Raw genomic sequence first — 21005 nt, 5'->3', positions numbered from 1 at the left:
GTACTTCCTTAGATTCTCATAAAAAAGATTTTTTTTTAAATGAAAAAGAGAAGGAAATTGTATTTCAGTGATCCTAAGATACATGCTTATGTTTAGTCTTTCCGAAATCAGGATGTGCCTATATGTATGATAGTATAAATGCAAGATTTTCTTTCTTTGTTATTGGGACATTTCTTTTGATATATTAAACTTTTTGACAGTATAAACTTGATAATGTTATACTTTTTTTAAAAAAAAATCAATGTTGCTGACTTTTTAAATTATTTGATAAGAAAACTTACAGCTGTCATTTTCCACTACGTGTCAGAAAATCTTTGAGTGTTTTGCCTTCCTAAGCTTTGGTCAAGTGAGGATAGTAGGGGAAGGAAAGAGAAAGTAGGGGACCCCCAATATGGAAGTAATGGCCAAGGGTAACAACTCCTGGATGGAGGGGATGGAATGACAGGGTAATAACAACTGTCTCCTCTTGCACCAGCATCTCAGCATCCCGATTTTCTGTCCAGGAACAGCTGTGCTCTGTCGGTGGGGTAGGGTGGGGGGGGGATTGCATCCCTAGAGACTGGCATTATGCCCACTCCCACCATCCTCCTCATCAAAAGAAGGCTGGCTTTGAAACCAAGAAATAACAGCTTGATTGTGTTAAGAAATTTTTATTGTTTCCTTTGGATTTGTGGTGAAAGCACATAAAATTACAAGTGAAGGAAACATCATGCCACAAAATTGCATAGAATTATTACAAAAATGTGAATTATGCATTTTAAATAATCTGGGATAGGAGAACCAAAATATGTACATTTTAAGAGCCTCCTATTCTTTGCCCTATCTTTATTCATTTTCTGAAAAGACAAAAATCACAAGGTCCAATCCATCACAAACAATATTTATACAGTGCACAAGAGCGACATTAAATTCAAAGTACTGCAAGCAATGGTCCTTTCTTTTGGAATGACTGCTTATCTATTACAGGAGTATTACTTAATGTATGGCAATACTGAAATGTTAAAATGAAAATTTAAAAACCCAGAACACATGGCATGTCATCAGAACTTGGAAAATTGGTTTACATGGCCAAAACCACGCTATTCTCAGTAGTGTAAAGGTTTCAGAAGGATACAGTCTAATTTAGTACACAGCTCTACTCTCTATTATAGGAAAACCACAGTACAGAATTTCACGCATTCAACAAAGAACAAGGCAAATACATAAAGGCACAAAAACTGCACATCATATAGACCCTTTTTCTTTATCTTAGTCTATTTCAAGTAATATTAATATTAGTAAATGCTATATCACTGTAGTAGTTCAATGATGCAAGATGGACAGTGTTACACACTACCCCACAACTGCAAAAAGTGTCATTGTACAGATATAAAAATGTGGTTACAGTAAATGGCCAAATACAAACGTATTGCAAAATGACTAATCACTAAGATCATGAAATCCAACTACTAAAAGTTTTGTGTAAGTCAAGGTTACTCAACCTTAGCCTATTTCTGCACTAAAATGTGTACAATGTTCTGTAATAATCACCATTGTGTTTGGTTATGAATGCTATTTATTCTTTCGTTCTTCTGCAACTTTAGACAGTCTGTAATTTTGTTTATAAAAATGCAGCATTCTATTTTGACCATTTCTGCTTCCTTGTATCAATGCTTTTCATTCAAAGTGCAAAAGTAGAATGATTTATAAAAGATTTCTCTCTCAGTGAAGTTAAGTTTTATTAAGTGTCTAATTAACACCCCAAATCATTCAGATTAAAATATAATCAACTCCAAAGGGGACGAATTTTCCCCCTTGTGTCTCACTAGATGTGTTTTTTTAATCAAACACTCCTAATGTTCGAACTAAACCTTCATTTTGATGAAAACTTAATTGCAATCTCTAGTTATTGCTTAAAGTTAAATAAAATAATTCCCATAAAAATATTAAATTCTTCAAATACAATTTTCAGGACACAAATAGCTTTTGTGTTTTAAAATGTTTTTCTAAGCTATAATCAGACAGGTTTATTTTAAAGTAAAATAAAACTGTTTATTTTGAAGTAAAATAAAGCTGTGAGCATCTTGCTTCAGGGCTTTAACCTCAATGTTCTTTGTGTTACTCTCTATATTATATTTCTTCTATATAATTATTCTCTCTTATTTAAGACCTTTCAATAATAATTTTGATCAGCTATACCATAATACAATCTGTTTCTCTTATGTCATTTAACAGGAATTTAACAGAAAGACACAATTAGTGAATTAAATGTACATAGTTAATATATAATGAAATGTTTTTTGCTAAAATAACAAAAAATCATGGAAGTACTAATATATTTCCATATTGCTGTCCTACACCATTTTGTCTATTTTCACCATTAAATGAAGATTAAAAGACTATGCTTAAAATCCAGTTTTTGATTCAGCAAAATATGTATGAAATTCATATTCTAATTTCTAAATCTACCTCAATTTGCATCAACAGCTCCATCATTTGTTTTTTACTATTTCAATATACTGTAATACCCATGTAATCTTCTTATTTAACTACTGTTATCATCTCTGTCCATTTATGACCAAATTTGGCTTTAAGTCTTGTGGGGGAGATCTGTGTCACTGCCAATTAGGAAACACACATCGACACTCATATGAATGTATATGCGTATGTGTGCATATGTGCGTGCACTTACATGGTCAAGTGTGTACATATATACATGGAAATAATATATATCATTTATACGTGGGTCTGTATATTCTTTAGCTAAATATTCATTCTTTATAGTAAAAATAAATGAACCATAAAAAATGTCAGCAAAGTAACCATTGGAACCTATTTCATACTGATTTAATCTCTATTTACCTACATCAGCTCAACTGTATTTATGCAAACCGACTCTTTGCAGCTATTGAAATAATTTCACGCCAAAAACCAACGGATACCCAGACTTTGAGTGGAAATAGTCAACTCAGTACACTGCCTGAAAGCGTGTGGCCAACTCGCTCATGCAGCCAAAATGTACAAGCCAATATATTGCCAAGTCTTGGGGTAGCTTCACTGGGCAAGAATACAATCAAGTTATTTTTTTTTTTTCAAAAAATAAAAGCAGCTTATTTGAATCACTATGATATCTAATAAAACTATGTCAGCAACAAATACACTGATGCCTCTATGATAAATAAATTAGCAAACTGCAAGCCACCAGTGCTTGCAAAGCAAAGGATGAAACAATTTAATATACATGTTAGTATGAAGATATGTTAGTTGAGGGGCAGTTAGGGAAAAAAATGCTCAAAGTTGTTTGTTCAATGGTGTTAAATAGCGCTATGCAATTCTCAATCTATTTCTATTACACTGAAATACTTTACACTAGAGCTTCAAAGACAAACATGAGCTTGATCTTCTTCAAAAAAGACATTGTCCTTCATTAAATGTTCCATGGAGACTGGAAGTTTCCAGCTTTGAATTTACACTGGAAAGAAAATAAAAATTCCACAAACATGCATTCTCTACTAGTAGACCTGCAGCAGTTTCCACATAACACCTGGAGCCTGGGCATGGGGACCTCTGCATGGATCCTTCTGGAATTTTCCCTTTGTTATAGATTATAGGTTAAGGGATGCTTCTCAGGAAGATGCTCCTGAGTGGTGATCTTTGTAGTAAGAGAGCCCAATGGAGCTAGAGTCGCCACGCAGGTCCTGAAGGCATGGCTGGAATCATCACAGAGGAGTATCAAACTCTTTTCCTGGGTTGTCTCCTTCTAGCTCCTCACTCGGGGGTTTGTGATTCAGTTTCCCAGGGTCTGGGGCCAGGGAGGAGGGGGCAGAACTGTGGTTGCTGTCTTCACTGATCTTCCCTTTCATGGCTTCTTGCACAAACTCCAAAATCTCCAGGGGCAGCCTTTTGAACTTGTCTTGATACTCTTGCTCCAACTCTGTCTGCAGCTGGGAGATATCAAAAGAGGAGAAGAATTTTAGGTCATTTAGGTTGTATAGCTTTATAGTGGTAAGTCTTTGAAAGAGATATGCAAAGACTGGGGAGAAGGAAGTTAATTTAGATATCACCCACTGGTTACCTATAGAAAAGCTACAAGGCAGTTTACAAATAAGTATGTCATTTGTCCATAGCTGAAAGTCAAGTTCAGGTTATGTGTTGCATAATAAGGCTAAAGACCTCCAAGAATATAAGCAAATATATGTAAGCACATGGATGTGCAGTAGGCACACAGGTGAGTCTTTTGAAAAAGTTTACAGAAAGAATTTGCAATGATCTGAAGTTCTTAAATATAAAGATTAGAAGCTTCTGGTAGTTGGGAAGCCAACAGCAGCCATGAATGGGGCTGGAAAGAATGAAGAAGTTAACCAGCATAGAAAGAGGAGCTAGAAGGAGGTTCTCAGGGGTTGAGAAGCCACCACTGAGTGCTTTTAAAGAGTTGTTTAATGCATTTTTACATGCCAAGCAAGCTCATCTAACCAATCTTAATTTCTATTTTGACTCTTTTAAAATCACTTTAATTCCTTTTCTCATTCCAATTTTTATTTGCCTTGTAACCTGTTTATGCTACCTTTTAAATTGTCTTTTTTTTAATTTTATATTTTATTTTTTTAAAGATTTATTTATTTATACAATAAATAAATTATAACAGGAATACAGTTATTCCTGTACAGTCAGAAGCACGGGAGGGTACAGTCAGAAGCACGGGAGGGTGAGAGAATTCACCAGAGCCAGAGCGGGGAGCAGAGCAGGCAGAAGGGACCGAAGTACACTGCTGAGGGGAGCAGCGGGCGGCAGGAGAGATCTGCGGCCATGTGGGACCCTCCTCCATGGCCGGGGAGCAGCCGGGGATCGAACAGGCGCTGCAGAAGCTGCAGGCAGCTTCGCAACCCAGCGCTCAACCGCTGCGCCACTGGGGAGGCCCTTAAATTGTCTTTTAATGTATCTATTTAATGCTGTGGGGAATTTTCAGACATCTAAAGGTCACAGAACTCTTTCCTCAAGTGCAGACTTATGAGGAGGCCCTAGTCATCAAACAATTAAGAACTATGATTTCTCCCTCAAAAGTAGAGTAAGGGGTAGAGGTTCTGTCTGTTGGGAAGCTCTGCTTTGTTGAGCCCAATGAAAATCCAGAATTTTTTTTATTATAAATTTTTAAAAATTAAAAAAAATGTTTTACATCATTGTTCATTTTTAAACAATATTTGTTTTCCCCCACCCCCTCAGGTGTAGTCCCCATAGAATTTCCTTTACCAAAGCACCTGTGCACCATCACCTCGGTCCCCTGTGCTCCTCCCTCCCTCCCTCTAATCCCTCTCCCTCCTCCCCCCTGCAGGATGTCTCTGATTTATAATTTCTTGTTTTTGCTTTGTTGTGTTTTGTACTGTTATTATTATTTTTTTACATTGATGTCTTATTTGGTTCCCCTATATTCCTGTTATAAGTGAAACCATACGATATTTTTCTTTTTCCTTCTGGCTTGTTTCACTGAGCATAATTCCTTCTAGCTCCATCCACATTGCTGTGAATGGCATGAGTTTATTTTTTTGATTGCTGAATAATATTCCATTGTGTATATATACCACATCTTCTTGATCCAGTGATCTATTTTGGGGCATTTGGGTTGTTTCCAGGTTTTGCCTATTGTAAATAGTGTTGCACTAAACATAGGGGCACAGGTGTTCTTTTGAATCAATGTTTTTGTGTCCTTTGGGTAGGTCCCTAGTAGTGGAATTGCTGGGTCATATAGTAGCTCCAATTTTAGTAGACTGAGGAACTTCCAGACAGCTTTCCATAGTGGTTGGACTAGTTTGCACTCCCACCAGCAATGTAGGAGAGTTCCTTTTTCACCACATCCTCGCTAATATTTGTTGTTGCTAAATTTTTTTGATATGTTCCATTCTTACTGGTGTAAGGTAGTAGCTCAATGTAGTTTTGATTTGCATTTCCCTGATTATAAGGGATGTTGAACAGTTTTTCATATGCCTGTTGGCCATTTGCATTTCCTCTTTGGAGAAATGTCTTTTAAGTTCTTCTGCCCATTTCTTGACTGGGAAAATCCAGAATTTTAAATAAAACTTTCTTTGCTTATTCAATGGTAATGTAATAGTAGAAATGGTATGGAAGACTAAAGGTTTTTTCTCCTCTTATAACCTTTAGGCAGCTTTTCCAAGATGTGCCCTTAAAACTTTAGGGAATTTCTTTTGGTTCTCCACAAACTTTATGGTACACACAAAATCATCTAGGATCTTGACTTTGATTCCAACTCAGGAGATCTGGGTGTAGCTCAAGAATCCTGCTTTTCTCAGTCACTCATGGACCCAGTCATGGGCTGGTCCACTTTGGAAACCCTGATTATCTTCCTGTCTCTAAGCTCCTTAATCTATTTATTTCTCAATCCTGGTGGAATGACCTCACCTATAGTGCTCAGTGCAGTCTCTGGGGCTCACCTAACTCTGACCCAGCTGGGTTGTAGCCAAACTTTAGGACATCTGCATTTTGGTGTCTTGCCCGCTTTCTTCACCCACATTCTGGGCAGTGCCAACATATTCTTTAGTTGAACTCCTTTTTGCTTTTGTTTCTATGCCAGAGAAGTTTTGCTGAGACTTAGTTATTTAATATAGGTTCCATAATCCCTTATCTGTAATTGTAAAATTCCTCACGATCTGACATCATAAGTATTTTGTAAATTTGTGGCAAACTCATTGACATGAACTGATATCAGGCTATTTATATAATCTATATTTATCACACTTCGTGTGAATATCCATGCACAGTCCTGCAGACATATTAATTTGTTCAATTGTAAGGATGACCCATTGTCCCTGTAGAGTCATTTGTTTTGTTTTTTCCTTAGACACTTTAGATTATTTCACCTTTTTTTTCTTCTCTGGGAGCATGTGCTTTTTATATTTAAAATTTTATTTCTCACTGTCTTTTTAATCCTTTAAAATATAACTCCAGCCTTTGGGAAACAGGTAAGGTAACAGGGTAGTGTAATTATTTTGCTTAAAATATTTTGAAATTTACTGCTCAAAACTAGGGAAGATAATCATACTAACCAGCAAACAAGCAAAGAAACAACAAAAAAAATCACTAAAACTTAAGGTGTTACTACCCAAATAATGTCATATGGCCAATAAAAGTAAATGAATAAATAACTATAAAAACAGGGGAAAACAATTACCTTACTGTGTAAAATTCAGAAAGTCTACATATAGTTACATATGTGCTGTGAAGATAAGTATATGAGTATATTTTCTAAGATACAGATCTACTTTGAAGGGAAAATAAACTAAAATATAAACTGTGTTGGGAATATGAACATTTTTATTTTTTCCATTTCTCATTTTTATGGTAATGTGATTCATATTTGAATTTAGCATAAAAATAGCATTCTAAAATAAAAACAAAATCAAATATTTTTTGAAAATACAAAAAGTAGAGCTCTAACTAGATAAAATGACTAAGAAAATTTGAAGAATTACAATGAAAACAATGGGAAAAGCATTAAAAAGTACATACATTGATTGTGCAGCTTCAAAATCAGCCTGAGCAACCTTGCAAAGACTCATCTTATTTTTAGAATAATCTCATGAATTTTCACTTCTACCAAGAATAGAAATAACAGGATCATATAAAAAATACAGAAAGAGGTCAGTCAAGTTACCAGAGGATTGATGGAAAAAGGGGTGTGGGAAAATGGGACTACATTTATGTCTCCTAACCATTCTAGTTTGTGTTTATTTGTTTTCCTCTAAACTTCCTTAGAATAAATTGCAATGGGACTTTGAGACAAAATGGCTGACTGAGTGGGAAATTCTTTCTTCTACTTGAAGTACTGGGACATGCTGAATAAAATAGAACATATATATTTATTGAAATTTAGAGCTGAGTTTTAAAACTAGAAAAGAAAAAGTCACAGAAATAAAGGAGTTCTAATGCTCCGAGAAGATGGTAGAGAAAGTCTACAAGTTTTGGTTGTTGGAATGCTTGAAAGGAGGACTAGGAAAACTCCATCCATAATGCTCGGGGATGAAGACAGAAAGCTAGTCATTCATGAACCCACTGAAGGAAAAACATCAATAAGCAATCAGAAACCCAAACTAATACCTTGAATAATAGTTTTTAAATTCATATTACCTCTGTGAACTGATACCCAGTGCTAATAAATCAAAGCAAAAGCTGTTCAGAAATGGATAAACTAATGGAGTCCCAGCAGTAAATTCAGCTATTTGGATTCTTCACAGCCCAGGGATTCTTCACAACTCTACCATTACCAATGAATGTGAACTCAAGGTTCAAAAAGCCACTAAAGTTAAATTGAGCATTTGTTTAACCTTGTATTTCAAGGTTGCTATTGGCAACTGAAATCTAAAGAAAATGAGTAAAATGGTGATCAGCTTATTTCTAGGTTGAAATGGAAAATAATTCAAACCTAAACAGAAATAAATTAGATTGCTTAAATCAATATTAAAGAATCTATATGGTCAGTTCACAATTTGTATAATTTCCTGATGCTTTTAACTAAGTACTTTTAATCTAGCCCTGCCTATATTTTTGGCAGGCTTTTTCTAAATAATTTTATTTGCTTGGAAATGATATTCAAATATATTTTCATCTGGTGAACAAATACCAACTGCCAATAAAGACTTTTGCAAAGGTTAAGAAGGCAACTACAATTTAAAATGTTGCTACAGATATATTAAAGTGGATAATTCCTTGAGGGATAGATCAGATTCTCTAAATAGGGAGCTTGCATTTTACCAAGTATGACCTTGGGCAATTTATTTAATATTTTGGAATTTAAGTCATCTCATATATAAAATGAGGATAATGATGCCAATTTCCATAGATTGCTGCTTAAAGTTTTAAGTAAGATCAAGCATGTTAAGCAATTAGAATATTGTGCTTGCTTATTAATTAATTGTTACTAACTTCATTTCTAAAGAGAGAGAAAAAAGAACTTTCACCTGAAAATATCTGGAATGCTGTCTACTAATGGTCTTAATTCCTTACAGTTGCATTTTTTGAATAACACCACTTTCTAAGTCATTATTGGTCAATGCAACACAAACAAGGTACTTTTAAATCTCTCTCTGAGATACATTTTGGGTTGTGGTTCATTTTGATGCATTTATCAATACATAATATTTTGAACACCCTGAGTCATATGAGAATCTATATTTGGTGCTGTGAAGAATGAAAAATTCAGAATTCTTCCAGGTAACAAGCATCACGTATGGGGAAAATAATATATTGGACTGAATGGGAGCCACAGACGAGATGTGCTGTGAATGTTGAGAATGAAAAGTGGACTGCAGCCTTGGAGTGGAATGAGAAATACTTTGTGGAGGAGGTGGGACTCAAGAGGTTGAGTCTTGAAGGATGCATACATATCTTTACTATTATCTTTATTCTGGGGCAGAAGCATCCAACAGCTTTTCCATGGGACATATAATATATGAATTTTACTGAGGAGACAGAGTTCTCTAATTGTAAATTCCCTCCTCCTTGCTCCAACTAAAGGTACATAGTGCAAGTATCTACCAGCAGCTGAAATGTTAGTTTTTATCTACTTATGTTTCTTCTGTCTACCTAGCTTTGTATCTGCTGCACATATTACAAACAAAGGATCTCATATTCTGTGCTTGAGAACAATTTTTCATAAAATGCCTGCATGTCGTAAGTAACAAAATGGGCAAACCTTAGATCAATGCTCCTTAGAAGTTAATGTATACCCAGAGCACCTGGCCATTTTTATTAAAATGTAGATACAGATTGAGTAAACCTGGGGTGAGCAGCCTGAGATTCTGCATTTCTACCAGGCTCCCAGGCAATGCTTACACTGCTGCATTAAGGGCCATTTTTTGGATAGCATCACTTTAGGGCTCCTAAAAATGTGCTTCTTTGTGTATCCTGTTCCCTCCTCAACATTATTTCATAGAACAGATTTATATGAAAGAATTATCTTTAAAAATCTCATTTCAAACCTCTGCAGTTGGCAAATGCTCAGGTTTGGATTCAAAAAGTTTGTTGGAAGCCTTCTGGTGAAGGCAAAATGACGGTTGCTAAGTCTGCAGAAAGGAAAGGTATATCCAAGTACTAAATGTTAAGTAGATATGATACTGAATCTATATAGAGGAGAGACAGAAGCAACAGAGCTGAGTTACCCCAATCATCCAAAATGAACCAACAGTTAGCTGGTTGTAGCCATAAAAGTAAGCAAGCCCAGCTAAGATCAGTAGAGTCACCTCTCAGCCCAGTTCAGCTGAACTCTGCAAACTTATGAACTAAATAAACATTTATTATATATGCCAGTGAAGTTGTGTTCTATTATCCCATGTTACTATAACATTTTCACCATGACTCCCATAATTTCTTTGAAAAGGGTACATAAATTTCCATGGCTTAGTCTATACAATGAATGTTTGCCATGTCCCAGAAGCCAGGCTCCAGTTGCCTTATATATATACCACAGCTGTTCAATATTTAAAAGCAACTTATACCATAACATAAGGCAATAATTATGCTACTTGGCAAAGCACTTCATCCCAACTAATTATGTCAGCACTGAAGTGCTTTTCCTTTGTAGGTGCTGTCATTAAGGCTGAGGAGTTTTCTATTTTCAATTAGGTGTTTTCTGTAGAAATATTCAGCTGTGGTCTATCATAGCTGGGAATAAAAATGATTTAATGAGGAGAGCAATATGATTTTACCAAAATGATTATTGTCCAGAGATACATGTTGTCAAACAGAAAGTTTCCATTATACTTAAAAAAACAAAAAACAAAAAGATGATCTAAGTCTTTTAAGATTTGTGTTCTGGGATAAGGAAACTTAAGAGACTTATTTTATAGCCATATGTGAATAAAAATCCAGCATATTATAAACCATAATTCTTAAAGAAGCTGAAGCCCACAACCCAAGCAGTTCAGTGCAGAAACAATATCTGAACACCAAACTCTTGCCTCCTAATCCAAGTCTCCATCCCTACCATTCTAAGACAACCCTTAACTCTGTAAAAATAGAAATTGTGATATTTTCAGAAAACTGGTATTATGTTTTAAGAGAAGAATAACAAATAATTTCAATGAATTTACCTTTATATCTAGGATTTCAAAGTTGTTTTCACAAAAAAAGAAAAAAAGTGAGCATCGTCTTTTACTAAAAGTAAAAAGGCTTGGAGAAGCGTTTCATGGCATAAGTCTGAAGGACAGGCTGCTCTTTTAATGGAAAACAATCAGGACTGTCAACCAGAATATGTTAGAATGTGTTTATTTGGTCAGCTGGCTGTTTTCCTGTTTGCCATTAAGTGCAGTCTAACTTAATCAAATTATTTCTGAAGAAGCAGATACTATAAGGAAGGATAAGCAAATGGAAAATTGGAATAAGGGAAAAACATCCTAACTTAAAAAAGAAAAATTTCTTGGGTTAGGCCCATACTTGTAAATATTGCTAGTAAATTGCAGGGAAATATAAAACCATAAAAATAATGATGGTAATAAAGTGGTACTAATAATTACAATTTACTGAATACTTATTGTTCTTAGGAATTTTCACATCCAATTTAATACATGTATATTAATTAGAATCTCCAGATTCAAATAGTTATGGGGCCGAGAAAACAACATAAATCTGTAAATCAGGTTTAGTATATGCCAATAGAGAAGTATATGACCTGTGGCTAACTGGAATTGTATTTCCTGTTAAAATACTCAAATTGAAAAATGCTAACACATACCAAGAGTCAGATAAAGGCTTAATTTAGTTGGCCAGTCACCAGTTTGAGGCTCCTGATTTAACTGCATTATAAGAAGCAAAGGTTGACAGCAAAGGGTGATTTATGTCCACTAGAGAGAGGCTAAGCAAAACAATACCAGAAGAATCCTATTCTCTCCACCACATAAACCCTGAAAGGATCAATAAAAAGCCTCAAGTCGATTGAAATAAAAGGCTATTAAAGGCTAATTATTTTTAGATGAAATGTACATTTCTTTTCCATCAAGTGGATTGCCACCAGCAGAGAAGAACTGACTATACATTATGAACTCAAGTCCTATACAATGTCAGTAGGGCAGATGGTGCATATGACCATCTCAGATAAGGGAAAGTTCCAGTAAAAGTTCATCCCTGGGAGATCTTAGGCAGGGATCCTTTAAGATGGTTAAGTATGGTCTCAGAAGACTTATTCTTAGGGAGGTCTCTCCCTTGGGTGTTCCTCCCTTCAGATCAGTCTCCTCATCTGCACTCGCCTTTGTCCTAATTTTTTTAAGACTTACCAGGCAGTAGTGATTACCCAACGTGAAGTCCTAAAGGGAACAACTTTCTCTTGATTTAAAGCCCGTGCATCACATTAAAAAAATAAGAGACAGGCTGTGTCAAATGACCTAGAATGAACTCAGCGGTGTCCCAGGAGAATCCCTTTTCCTGATCACCTGAAATTACTTTGGGTTTTTCTTTTTCCTTTTATAAACGTATATTTCAAGAGCGGTTAGTTCTACTAGGGTTTTATCAGGATAATTGATTTTGATGCTTAGGGAGCCAAGATGTCCTAATTATATAGTCTCTTCTTCTAAACATGATGCTTATCCCTGCTTAAATTGCTGTGGTTTTAGGTTGGCCATTTACAACTCGATCTGAAAGAAAACCAGGCATTTTTTTTCTCTTGGCCCCACAGGGGTTATGAAAAGTCTGATTGTCATGCATGAAATCTTCACTCAAAGTAAAGCTGGAAACTATGCTGGAATTAATCAGGGAGCGCAAACTGAAGCAGGGCCAGGTATACTAGTAAAAGTGACTGGGGCCAGGAGGACTGTGGTGATTGCAGAGGGATTTCCTTAGTTACAAAAAGCAGCTGTTCAACCTTGCCAACTAGATCGCTGCCACATGGAAATTCATGCCCAAGGTTGCCACATCTGACTTTCAACAGAAGCTAGCAATCTCGATTTCATGTTAAATCTTATGGTTTGTCAATGTTGGCATCTAAATTACACATTTTAAAAAACACTATGCAGGTCAATCTGCAACAATCTGGGTGATGTATTCCATATGTTTGTTTTTGGAATTGATAAATAACCACCCAAATGTCTACTGGGGTCTCTTCACTAGGGGATTGGCCTCTATCCTCTGTTGCTTGAGTGAAGGCATAATCACATTTCTGGTGCTTGAATCTCTGACAAGGCACTTGTCACTGGGGAAAAAGCTACTTTACTTAGAGCTGGGATAAACTTTTGATCTTATTCTAGGTAGCTCCTCTGGAAAGAAACTGATGAAGAATTCAAGATATCTTCTCATTTCCCCATTTCTCAAGGTGTGGTGATGTAACGATGCTGAACCCAGAGGGTGTGGAATGGAAAATCTTATAAACTTAATTGTAAGGAGTTTTTATAGAAATGCTTTTTTTTTTTTAAAAAAAAAAAGATTTATTTATGCATACAAGAGCTGGGGTACAGGCCAGACATGCAGGGGGTGAGAGGATTTACCAGAGAGAGAGTGGGGAACAGAACAGGCAGACTGACCTAAGTACACTGCTGAGGGGAGCAGCGGGTGAGACAGGAGAGGTCTGCTGCGCCATGTGGGTTCCTCCCTGGCCACCCAGCGATTGAACTCATGCTGCAGAGACTGCGGATATCTTCATAGTGCAGTGCTTAACCCCTTGCACCACCAGAGAAGCCCTAAATATGCTTTTTTATGTCTTCTAGTCTAGATACTTCTGCTGATGGATTTTTTTTAAAAAAAGAGATCTGCAGAGGTGATTTTGTACAGAAAATGGTTATTCTACTACTTTATCTTTGGGGTTTTTGTATGAGTGACAGTCAATTTAGAGTAATTCTACATGTAGCAACTGATTTGAATCCTGTTATCTTGATCTACATTGCAGAGAATGACTAGTTAAACCTAGTAAGATGACAAAAATATCATCTGTTTTTGGCAATGATGGTAAAACACAGAGATGATTAGGGCAGGGGCCAGCAACGTGTGTGAGGTTATATAAAACATAAAATCACCTGGAATCTTATTAGAAATGCAAGTTCTCAGACCCACACTAAACTTACTTATCTATCAATCATTTATCACTGATAGAGCTACTTTATTAAATTATTTTTTGCAGTAATGCTGACTAACAACACTGTATATGTTTTATGGGTATAAGCTCACACATATTATGTATTTTAGCACACCATGCCCACCATGAAGGCACCCATAATTCTCCATCATAGTCCATTTGTCCCCATCCCTCCTTATGCTCCCCAAATCCAAATTTCGCCCTCTGGCAGTCTCAGTTCTGCAGTCAGATTTCTAGGTTTCTCTCTCTCTCTCTCTCTCTCACCACTGATTTAGAACTTAAACTTTGCAGGCCATTCTTAAATGAATGGATTGCTAAGAATCATTAATATATTCAAGAACTAAATTCTGCCAAGAAATCTTGGCAATCTTTGATTTGGGAAATATTTTCTAAACCTAAGCACTCTTGCCTCAGGTCAAGGTTTGCATATCAGGCAGTAGGTACTGGGCTCAATGCCATCAAAACATCAATTACTGAGGTGAGAGCATTATAGTTTTGGGGGTTTCTCACTCAATTCTAAAACTCACTATAGCAATGATTGTCAATGCCCAGCCTATTATCCTTTAGACTAACTGCTACAATGGATACTGTCCTATTTCCAACTGCCTATTCTCTCACACAGTGTGTAGCTGGCTTGAAGTTCTGCCCAGTAGTTGCCATACACATCCCCCAGTTAATGATCCTTTGATGGATAAATCTAAGGTGCATAGTTTCATAGTCTCCAGAGTTCCCTAGTAAGATTGAGCACCAGTTGCCCATGGCTGTAACTCACTTAATAACAAACATAATTCTTTTTTATTATTTACTTCCCTTTTCTGTTTCTCTTCCCCACTCCCTAACTGGTTTCCTAGGAGTACAAGAAACATACTTGTACTCAGTTTGAGGAACCCAAATTAAGGCATTAACTTAGTTTGAGTTTTTAGTTGACAAATAATATGTGTAAAAATTACAGGTGTTTTCTTATAGTTTTTGGATTGATGTGCCTAATGCCTAATGCACATTGACATTATTTGACTTTCATATAAACTATTAGACCTGAGGCTATATCATAAATTATTCAATATTTATATTTATATCAAAAATATCCATTCCTTTCTGAATTTACATAGATCTAATGGGCCTTGAAGGAGATTAAATTCAAGCAGAAATCTAAGTAAATTTGAATTTGGATATTTTCCAAATATCCTACTGTGTAGAATTAAACTCAGTGGTCATCTATAATGTAACAGGAGTATAAACTGCTGTGAAATTATTTCCATGAAGAAGAGAAATTGGTGCATAGGAGAAAAGATAGCTGTGGCTGAAATATGCCCACCATAGTGAGGCACATTTTTCCCCTCTTTTTATCCAGCAGCATATGGAATAGAAGGATAAACTCAAATGTCAATTGGTTCTGGTATTCCCATTACATAACATTTCAAATGAAAGAAAAGATGTCAAGAAAAATTACTGTGAACATTGAGATGAGTAAATAATGTATGACATGGTGAGCACATCCAAAAGGAGTTTATCCCATCAAAAGAAGACCAAATGCACTTCACAAGAGGAAATACACCATTTCACTGGATTTAGTAGCAGAAACATAATCATAGTTTTAAGAAAATGACTTTTATGCATCAAAATAACAATCAAATAATAACAGAGATATGATGCATACTCTAAGGAACAGTCTTCTGCATTAAAATAAACACCTAATACCAAACTGTAAAAATGTGTACTTTCACTGTTTTTCCAATAAATCAGAAGTTAACTGACATGTTCTTCTTTAGTCTGTTTTCTAACCAAATGCTTTGTCTCAAAGAAAACCACCCAACTCACCAACTAACGAATTATTCTTCATTTATGTTATAAGCAAACATAGTAAACACATGATTCTTAGCTAACAGTTCCTATACTTTGGTCACATGTCATGAATACAAATACACAAAAGTTTGCTTTATACAAGTATGCCTGCATTTCACACTTGAGAGCTAAATGCAAATTAACATTTGTTATATAGAAATGTTATTAATCAAGACGTTAAATCTGATAAAATATAATCTTTGGATTAAAATATAATCCCCAAAATTAGTATTTTGGTTTACCTTTCTGTTTACTCATCCATTAATTTCTAATTACCTTATTCTATGCCACTAAAATCTTTATTTTTATGTCTAACATTTACTTAGTAAATCAGCAATTAACTTCTTTGGAAAATACATGAGATAACATTGCAATATTTGTCAGTTCAAATATGGACAGCATGATGATATACTTTCCTCCAAGAAAGTTGTATTTAGCATGAGGTCAAAATTAGGAGCTGAAAGTCAAGCAAATGGCTGAAATTATTTTAGTTTCTAGTTGAAATTATTTAGTTCCTAGTTGAAACTGAAAACTAAGCAATGTTTATACAATTGGTATATGAATTCTTCCTGTGAGTTCTGTTAAGACATCAGGAAAATCATGTTAAAAAAACAAATAGGAATGCACTCATGATATTCCAATTTCTTTCCTTTTTTTTTTTTTTTTTTGTGGGACCCTTGCCGGTGGCCAGGGATCGAACTGGCGCTGCGGAAGCTGCGGGCAGCCTCGCAACCCAGCGCTCAACCGCTGCGCCACCAGGGGAGGCCCAATATTCCAATTTCTTGACAAGAGTACTCCTTAGGATGCTCCTCCTAATTTGCTTGGCTTAAGTTTCTGTAGAGGTGTATGAATTATTTCAATTAATCATTGAAATAACTATTATTGCTAAATATGTATTTAGCAACTACTAGAATAAGTAATTGACTCTCTGTTAGTTGATTGGGGACTCCTGAATAGTATATAGGGTTAAAAACTTAAAATATAATTAGTGAGCCAAAACAAAGTTATATAACAAAGTGAACTAATCATAACAAGATGATTTCCCAAATCTGTAAGTATTCTTGATTCAGGAACTGTAAATTACTGTGGGAAGACTGGTTTTTTGAGTTAATTCACAAAACTACAGTCTCCTGTTACCACACATGAAAATGAACTAATTGCCAGGCTCTTAAGAATGAAGATTTCCTTTCACTAGGCCCTTAGTAACTATTCAGTAGTAGCTATCAAATAACAGTGACTACCATTGTGAATATTGATTGAGTATTTATTATATGCTGGGCACTAGGTTAAATGATTGATATGGATTTTTGCATGCATTGCCTCTTTTCATGCTCATATTATTTTAAGGTAAATACTATTATCATCTAATGGTGAAGTGACACAACTAGTTATACAGCTGGTAAATAATGAAATCAGATTTCAAACTCAGTTATTCTTATGCTATAGTCTCTAATTATATATAATAACCTCCTCACATATCACACAATTGCAAGAAGCCCACATATTTCTATTCCCTCAGTGATATACTAGAATAGAAAGTTGGGGGAAGTTTTTATATACAATAAAGAAAGAACAAAGGCAAAATTGATATATATTATCAGGGTAAGTAAAGCAGAGAACAGGATATTGTATTCTTTCCCTCCACCTCTCTCCTATTCCCTCTAAATTATCCAAGACTTACCATATTATAATAGATATTGATTTAGTTGAATAATCCACAACTTTAATATTTTACTTGGTCAAGTAAACTTCAACTTAGAGTCCACATATTAGGAAAAGGAAATATTTGAACAACACCCTAAAATTAAGAAAAGATTCTGAAAATGTCCAGAGAAAGTTCTTGAATAAACCTAAGACTGAGATTAAAAAATTTTTTTTTAACAAGATCCTCATATTACTCACACGCCACATAAAAGTTTGAGAAGAATGGGTTTAAAGAACTTTGTTATTCTTTTCTTTTTAAAAGATTTATTTTATTTATTTATGCATACAAGAACTGGGGTGTAGGCCAGAGGTGTGGGGGGCATGAGAGGATTCACCAGAGACAGAGTGGGGAGCAGAACAGGCAGATCCACTGAAATACACTGCTGAAGGGAACAGTGGGTGAGACAGGAGAGGTCTGCTATGCCATGTGGGTTAGATCCCTGGCTGGGGATAGAAATCATGTCACGGTAGCTGGTGATAGTTTGAGAGTGCTAAGACTTAACCTTTGTGCCACCAGGGGGGCCCTATTATTGTTTTCTTAATGGGGACATGTGGGATAAGCTGAAAGGGTTAAGTTGTGGTATTTTGAGATATTTTCTATCTGCCAGATGTAATTTATAAAAAAATTCCTGATTTGATGCTGCTCTGTGATAACCTAGTCAATCAGAGAGTGAGCTCACTATTCCTAAATTCTAGCCTTAGAAGTAGATGAAGTAATTAGGAATAAGGAGAGGCATCTTACCAAATACGGTCTGTGTTGTAAAGTTATAGTTATCAAGAGATTGGTGCAGACACAAGAACAGACAAGGTGACTGATAGAACAAAACAGGTTGGCCAGAAACTGACCCAGGCATGTGTGGGACTTTGATAAATGAACATGGTGGCATAGCAGGTCAGTGGGGGAAAGAGGAGTTATTTAATACAGAGAGATTTAAGAGATGCTTAGCTACATAAATAAATATGAAATTAGATCCTCACCATATACCATACACAAAGATAAATTCCAGAAAGATTAAAGATTTAAAATCAAAATTAAAACTTTGAAACTTTTAGGAGACAATGTAAATATATTTCAGATTCTGAGATAAAGATTAGACAAGTCGCAATATCTAATAATAAACATTAAAATAAAAATTAAATACTTAAAATTAAGATTCCATCAAATGACGGCTTAATGAAGTGAGAAGCAAGTTATAACCTGGACAAAGATGTTTACAACACACATCTGATGAAAGGATAGAACTCAAATATATAAAGAATCTCTATAAAGCAAGAATGCAAGAAAAAATACCCAATTTTTAAAAATGAGCAAGTATACAAATAACTATTTTACTTAAAAAATACAAGTGATCCAAACCAAAGCCACAACAAACAAGAAAATGAAAAGATGACCATTTTCTTCGGTGATCAGGGAAAGGCAAATAAAGATAACATTTGATATATATCTTAATGGGAAACATTAAGACGTGACCTCAATATCATCTCTTGGCAAGTTTCTGGATAAACAAGGGCTCTCATATGCTGCTGAGGAAAGTGTGAAATGGTATGGTTACTCTGGAAGTCAATTTAGTATCATCTTGTACAACTGAAGATTGATTCATATTGCCCTTGACAGAGAAATTCCACATGTTGTATACAACCAAGGAAAACTCTTGCACAGCGATTGCAAACCAGGGGATACATATACAGGAATGTTAACAGCAAACTTGCTTAAACTGAAAATCCAAAAAAATACCTAAACTGAAAATCCCTTAAATGCCCGTCAACAGGAAAGTGGATAAACAAAACTGTAATATATTTATGGAAGTAATGTTGGAGTCAAAACAAACTAGAGCCATATCCAACAATATAGACAAATTATATAGAGGGATACTTCATTTTACTTAAGAAAAACTTATCCCCATACATAAGGTATATGTATCCTTGGTGTGGTGCACTGATTTTTGAAAAGACCATGTTTTACTCCTCCTTGTGGCTTTTTATTGTTTAATAGAATATGTTAAATGTGACATTGTACCAGGTCTGAGGCTACTTCTCAAAAGGACTCATGTATTTCTAGTCTTGCCCTTTGAAATGTGCCCCCAGCTTGTGAACAAGTCTGGCCTTATTTGCAGACGTGGGACCATTTGAGATTATCTTGTTGTTCTGAGACCATCTCTGAACAGCCTAAATCCAGCTGACTCCAAAATATGCAAGCGTGTCCCCCAATGTCAACAGCTACCTACCTGCCTCTCAGCCAATACATAAGACCAATGAAGACCAGCAGAGTGTCCCAGCTCACCAACTTGAGACAAATATCAAATGTTTATTGTTTTAGGCCACTGAGTCTTGAGGTAGTATTTGCTGTAGAACTATAACTGAACCAATACATGCATGCATTTGTGAGTTTTTATCACAAAACAAACACATCATTTAACCAGTACCCAGATCAAGAAAGAGAACACTACCAGCACTACAGAGATTCCACTCTTGCCACCTTCCACTCACTAGCTGTCTCCTCTCCCTATCAAGGTAGTTGTCCTTTTTAACTTCACAACAATAAGTGTAACACTATTGCATACACTTTCTGTCTGGCTCCTTTCACTCAATATTTTATTTGTGAAAATCATTCATTATGTTGTATGCCACTGTGGTCTTTCCACCTCATTGATGTACAGTATTTAATTGTGGTGGGTACAGCCTTAGGGTTATTATAAACAATGCAGCTATGTAACTAGATGTGCTTTCTGGTGAATATATGTGCACATTTCTGTTGTGTTCCAAAAGATATAAGGTATCACAAGTTGTAATACTCTATGGTACTTTTTATATATGTAATCATACTTCACTATACTTTGAACATCATATGATGTTATCTTATGAAGTTCGAAACAACTAAAACCAAAAAAAAAAGTTATAGGAATTTATATGCATGTCATGTAGATACATTTGTGCAGTTAGATAAGTATATACACATGTATATCTATGTCTATGTAAATAGCGAAGTATAAGGATTATGCATACATAATTCAGATCTATGGTTACCTTGGAGGGTAGGGGGTAGAGAGAAAGGCAGGAGTTCCAGAGAGGAGAGAGATCAGTGTTGTAGTTTTTGTATTGTGGAATTATTATTAATACATGGGTACTTATTACATTTTCTATAGATTAATGTGGTCTCCCATGGATGGGTGAGAAAGGTGTGTTATAAACCAAGGATTGTTATTTACCTAGCTCTGTATACCTGTAAACACGTGTCAGGCTCTTTGCTTAAAGCAGCAGGTTTATAAATGAAGAGTCCTGAGAAGTCACTGATCCATGTAGAGATTTTATATTTGAAAGACCTAAGACCACAAAACATAAATGACTTGGCTAAAGTCATTTAGATATTTTCACAACATGACTCCAATGTGATAAGTATATTTTAATGACAGTTTCCTCC

The 21005-nt window shown here is 35.4% G+C and overlaps 1 protein-coding gene across 1 annotated transcript in view; it reads right to left on the bottom strand.

Annotated features, from left to right (window-relative positions):
* Positions 1 to 3698: 3698 nt before the first annotated feature.
* Positions 3699 to 21005, bottom strand: part of PLCB1 (phospholipase C beta 1) — a gene marked incomplete at both ends in the record, with an annotated part of 613641 nt that continues 596334 nt past the window's right edge. Inside the window, one exon of the mRNA XM_084247878.1 lies at positions 3699 to 3923. Coding sequence (XP_084104004.1) covers positions 3699 to 3923 — 225 coding nt within the window. The remainder of the gene's footprint in view (positions 3924 to 21005) is intronic.

This window comes from Talpa europaea (assembly GCF_964194135.1).
Source record: "Talpa europaea genome assembly, chromosome: 11".
Lineage (NCBI taxonomy): Eukaryota > Metazoa > Chordata > Mammalia > Eulipotyphla > Talpidae > Talpa > Talpa europaea.
Note: the sequence above shows the minus strand (reverse complement) of the source record. Positions and strands in the feature narration are given on the sequence as shown.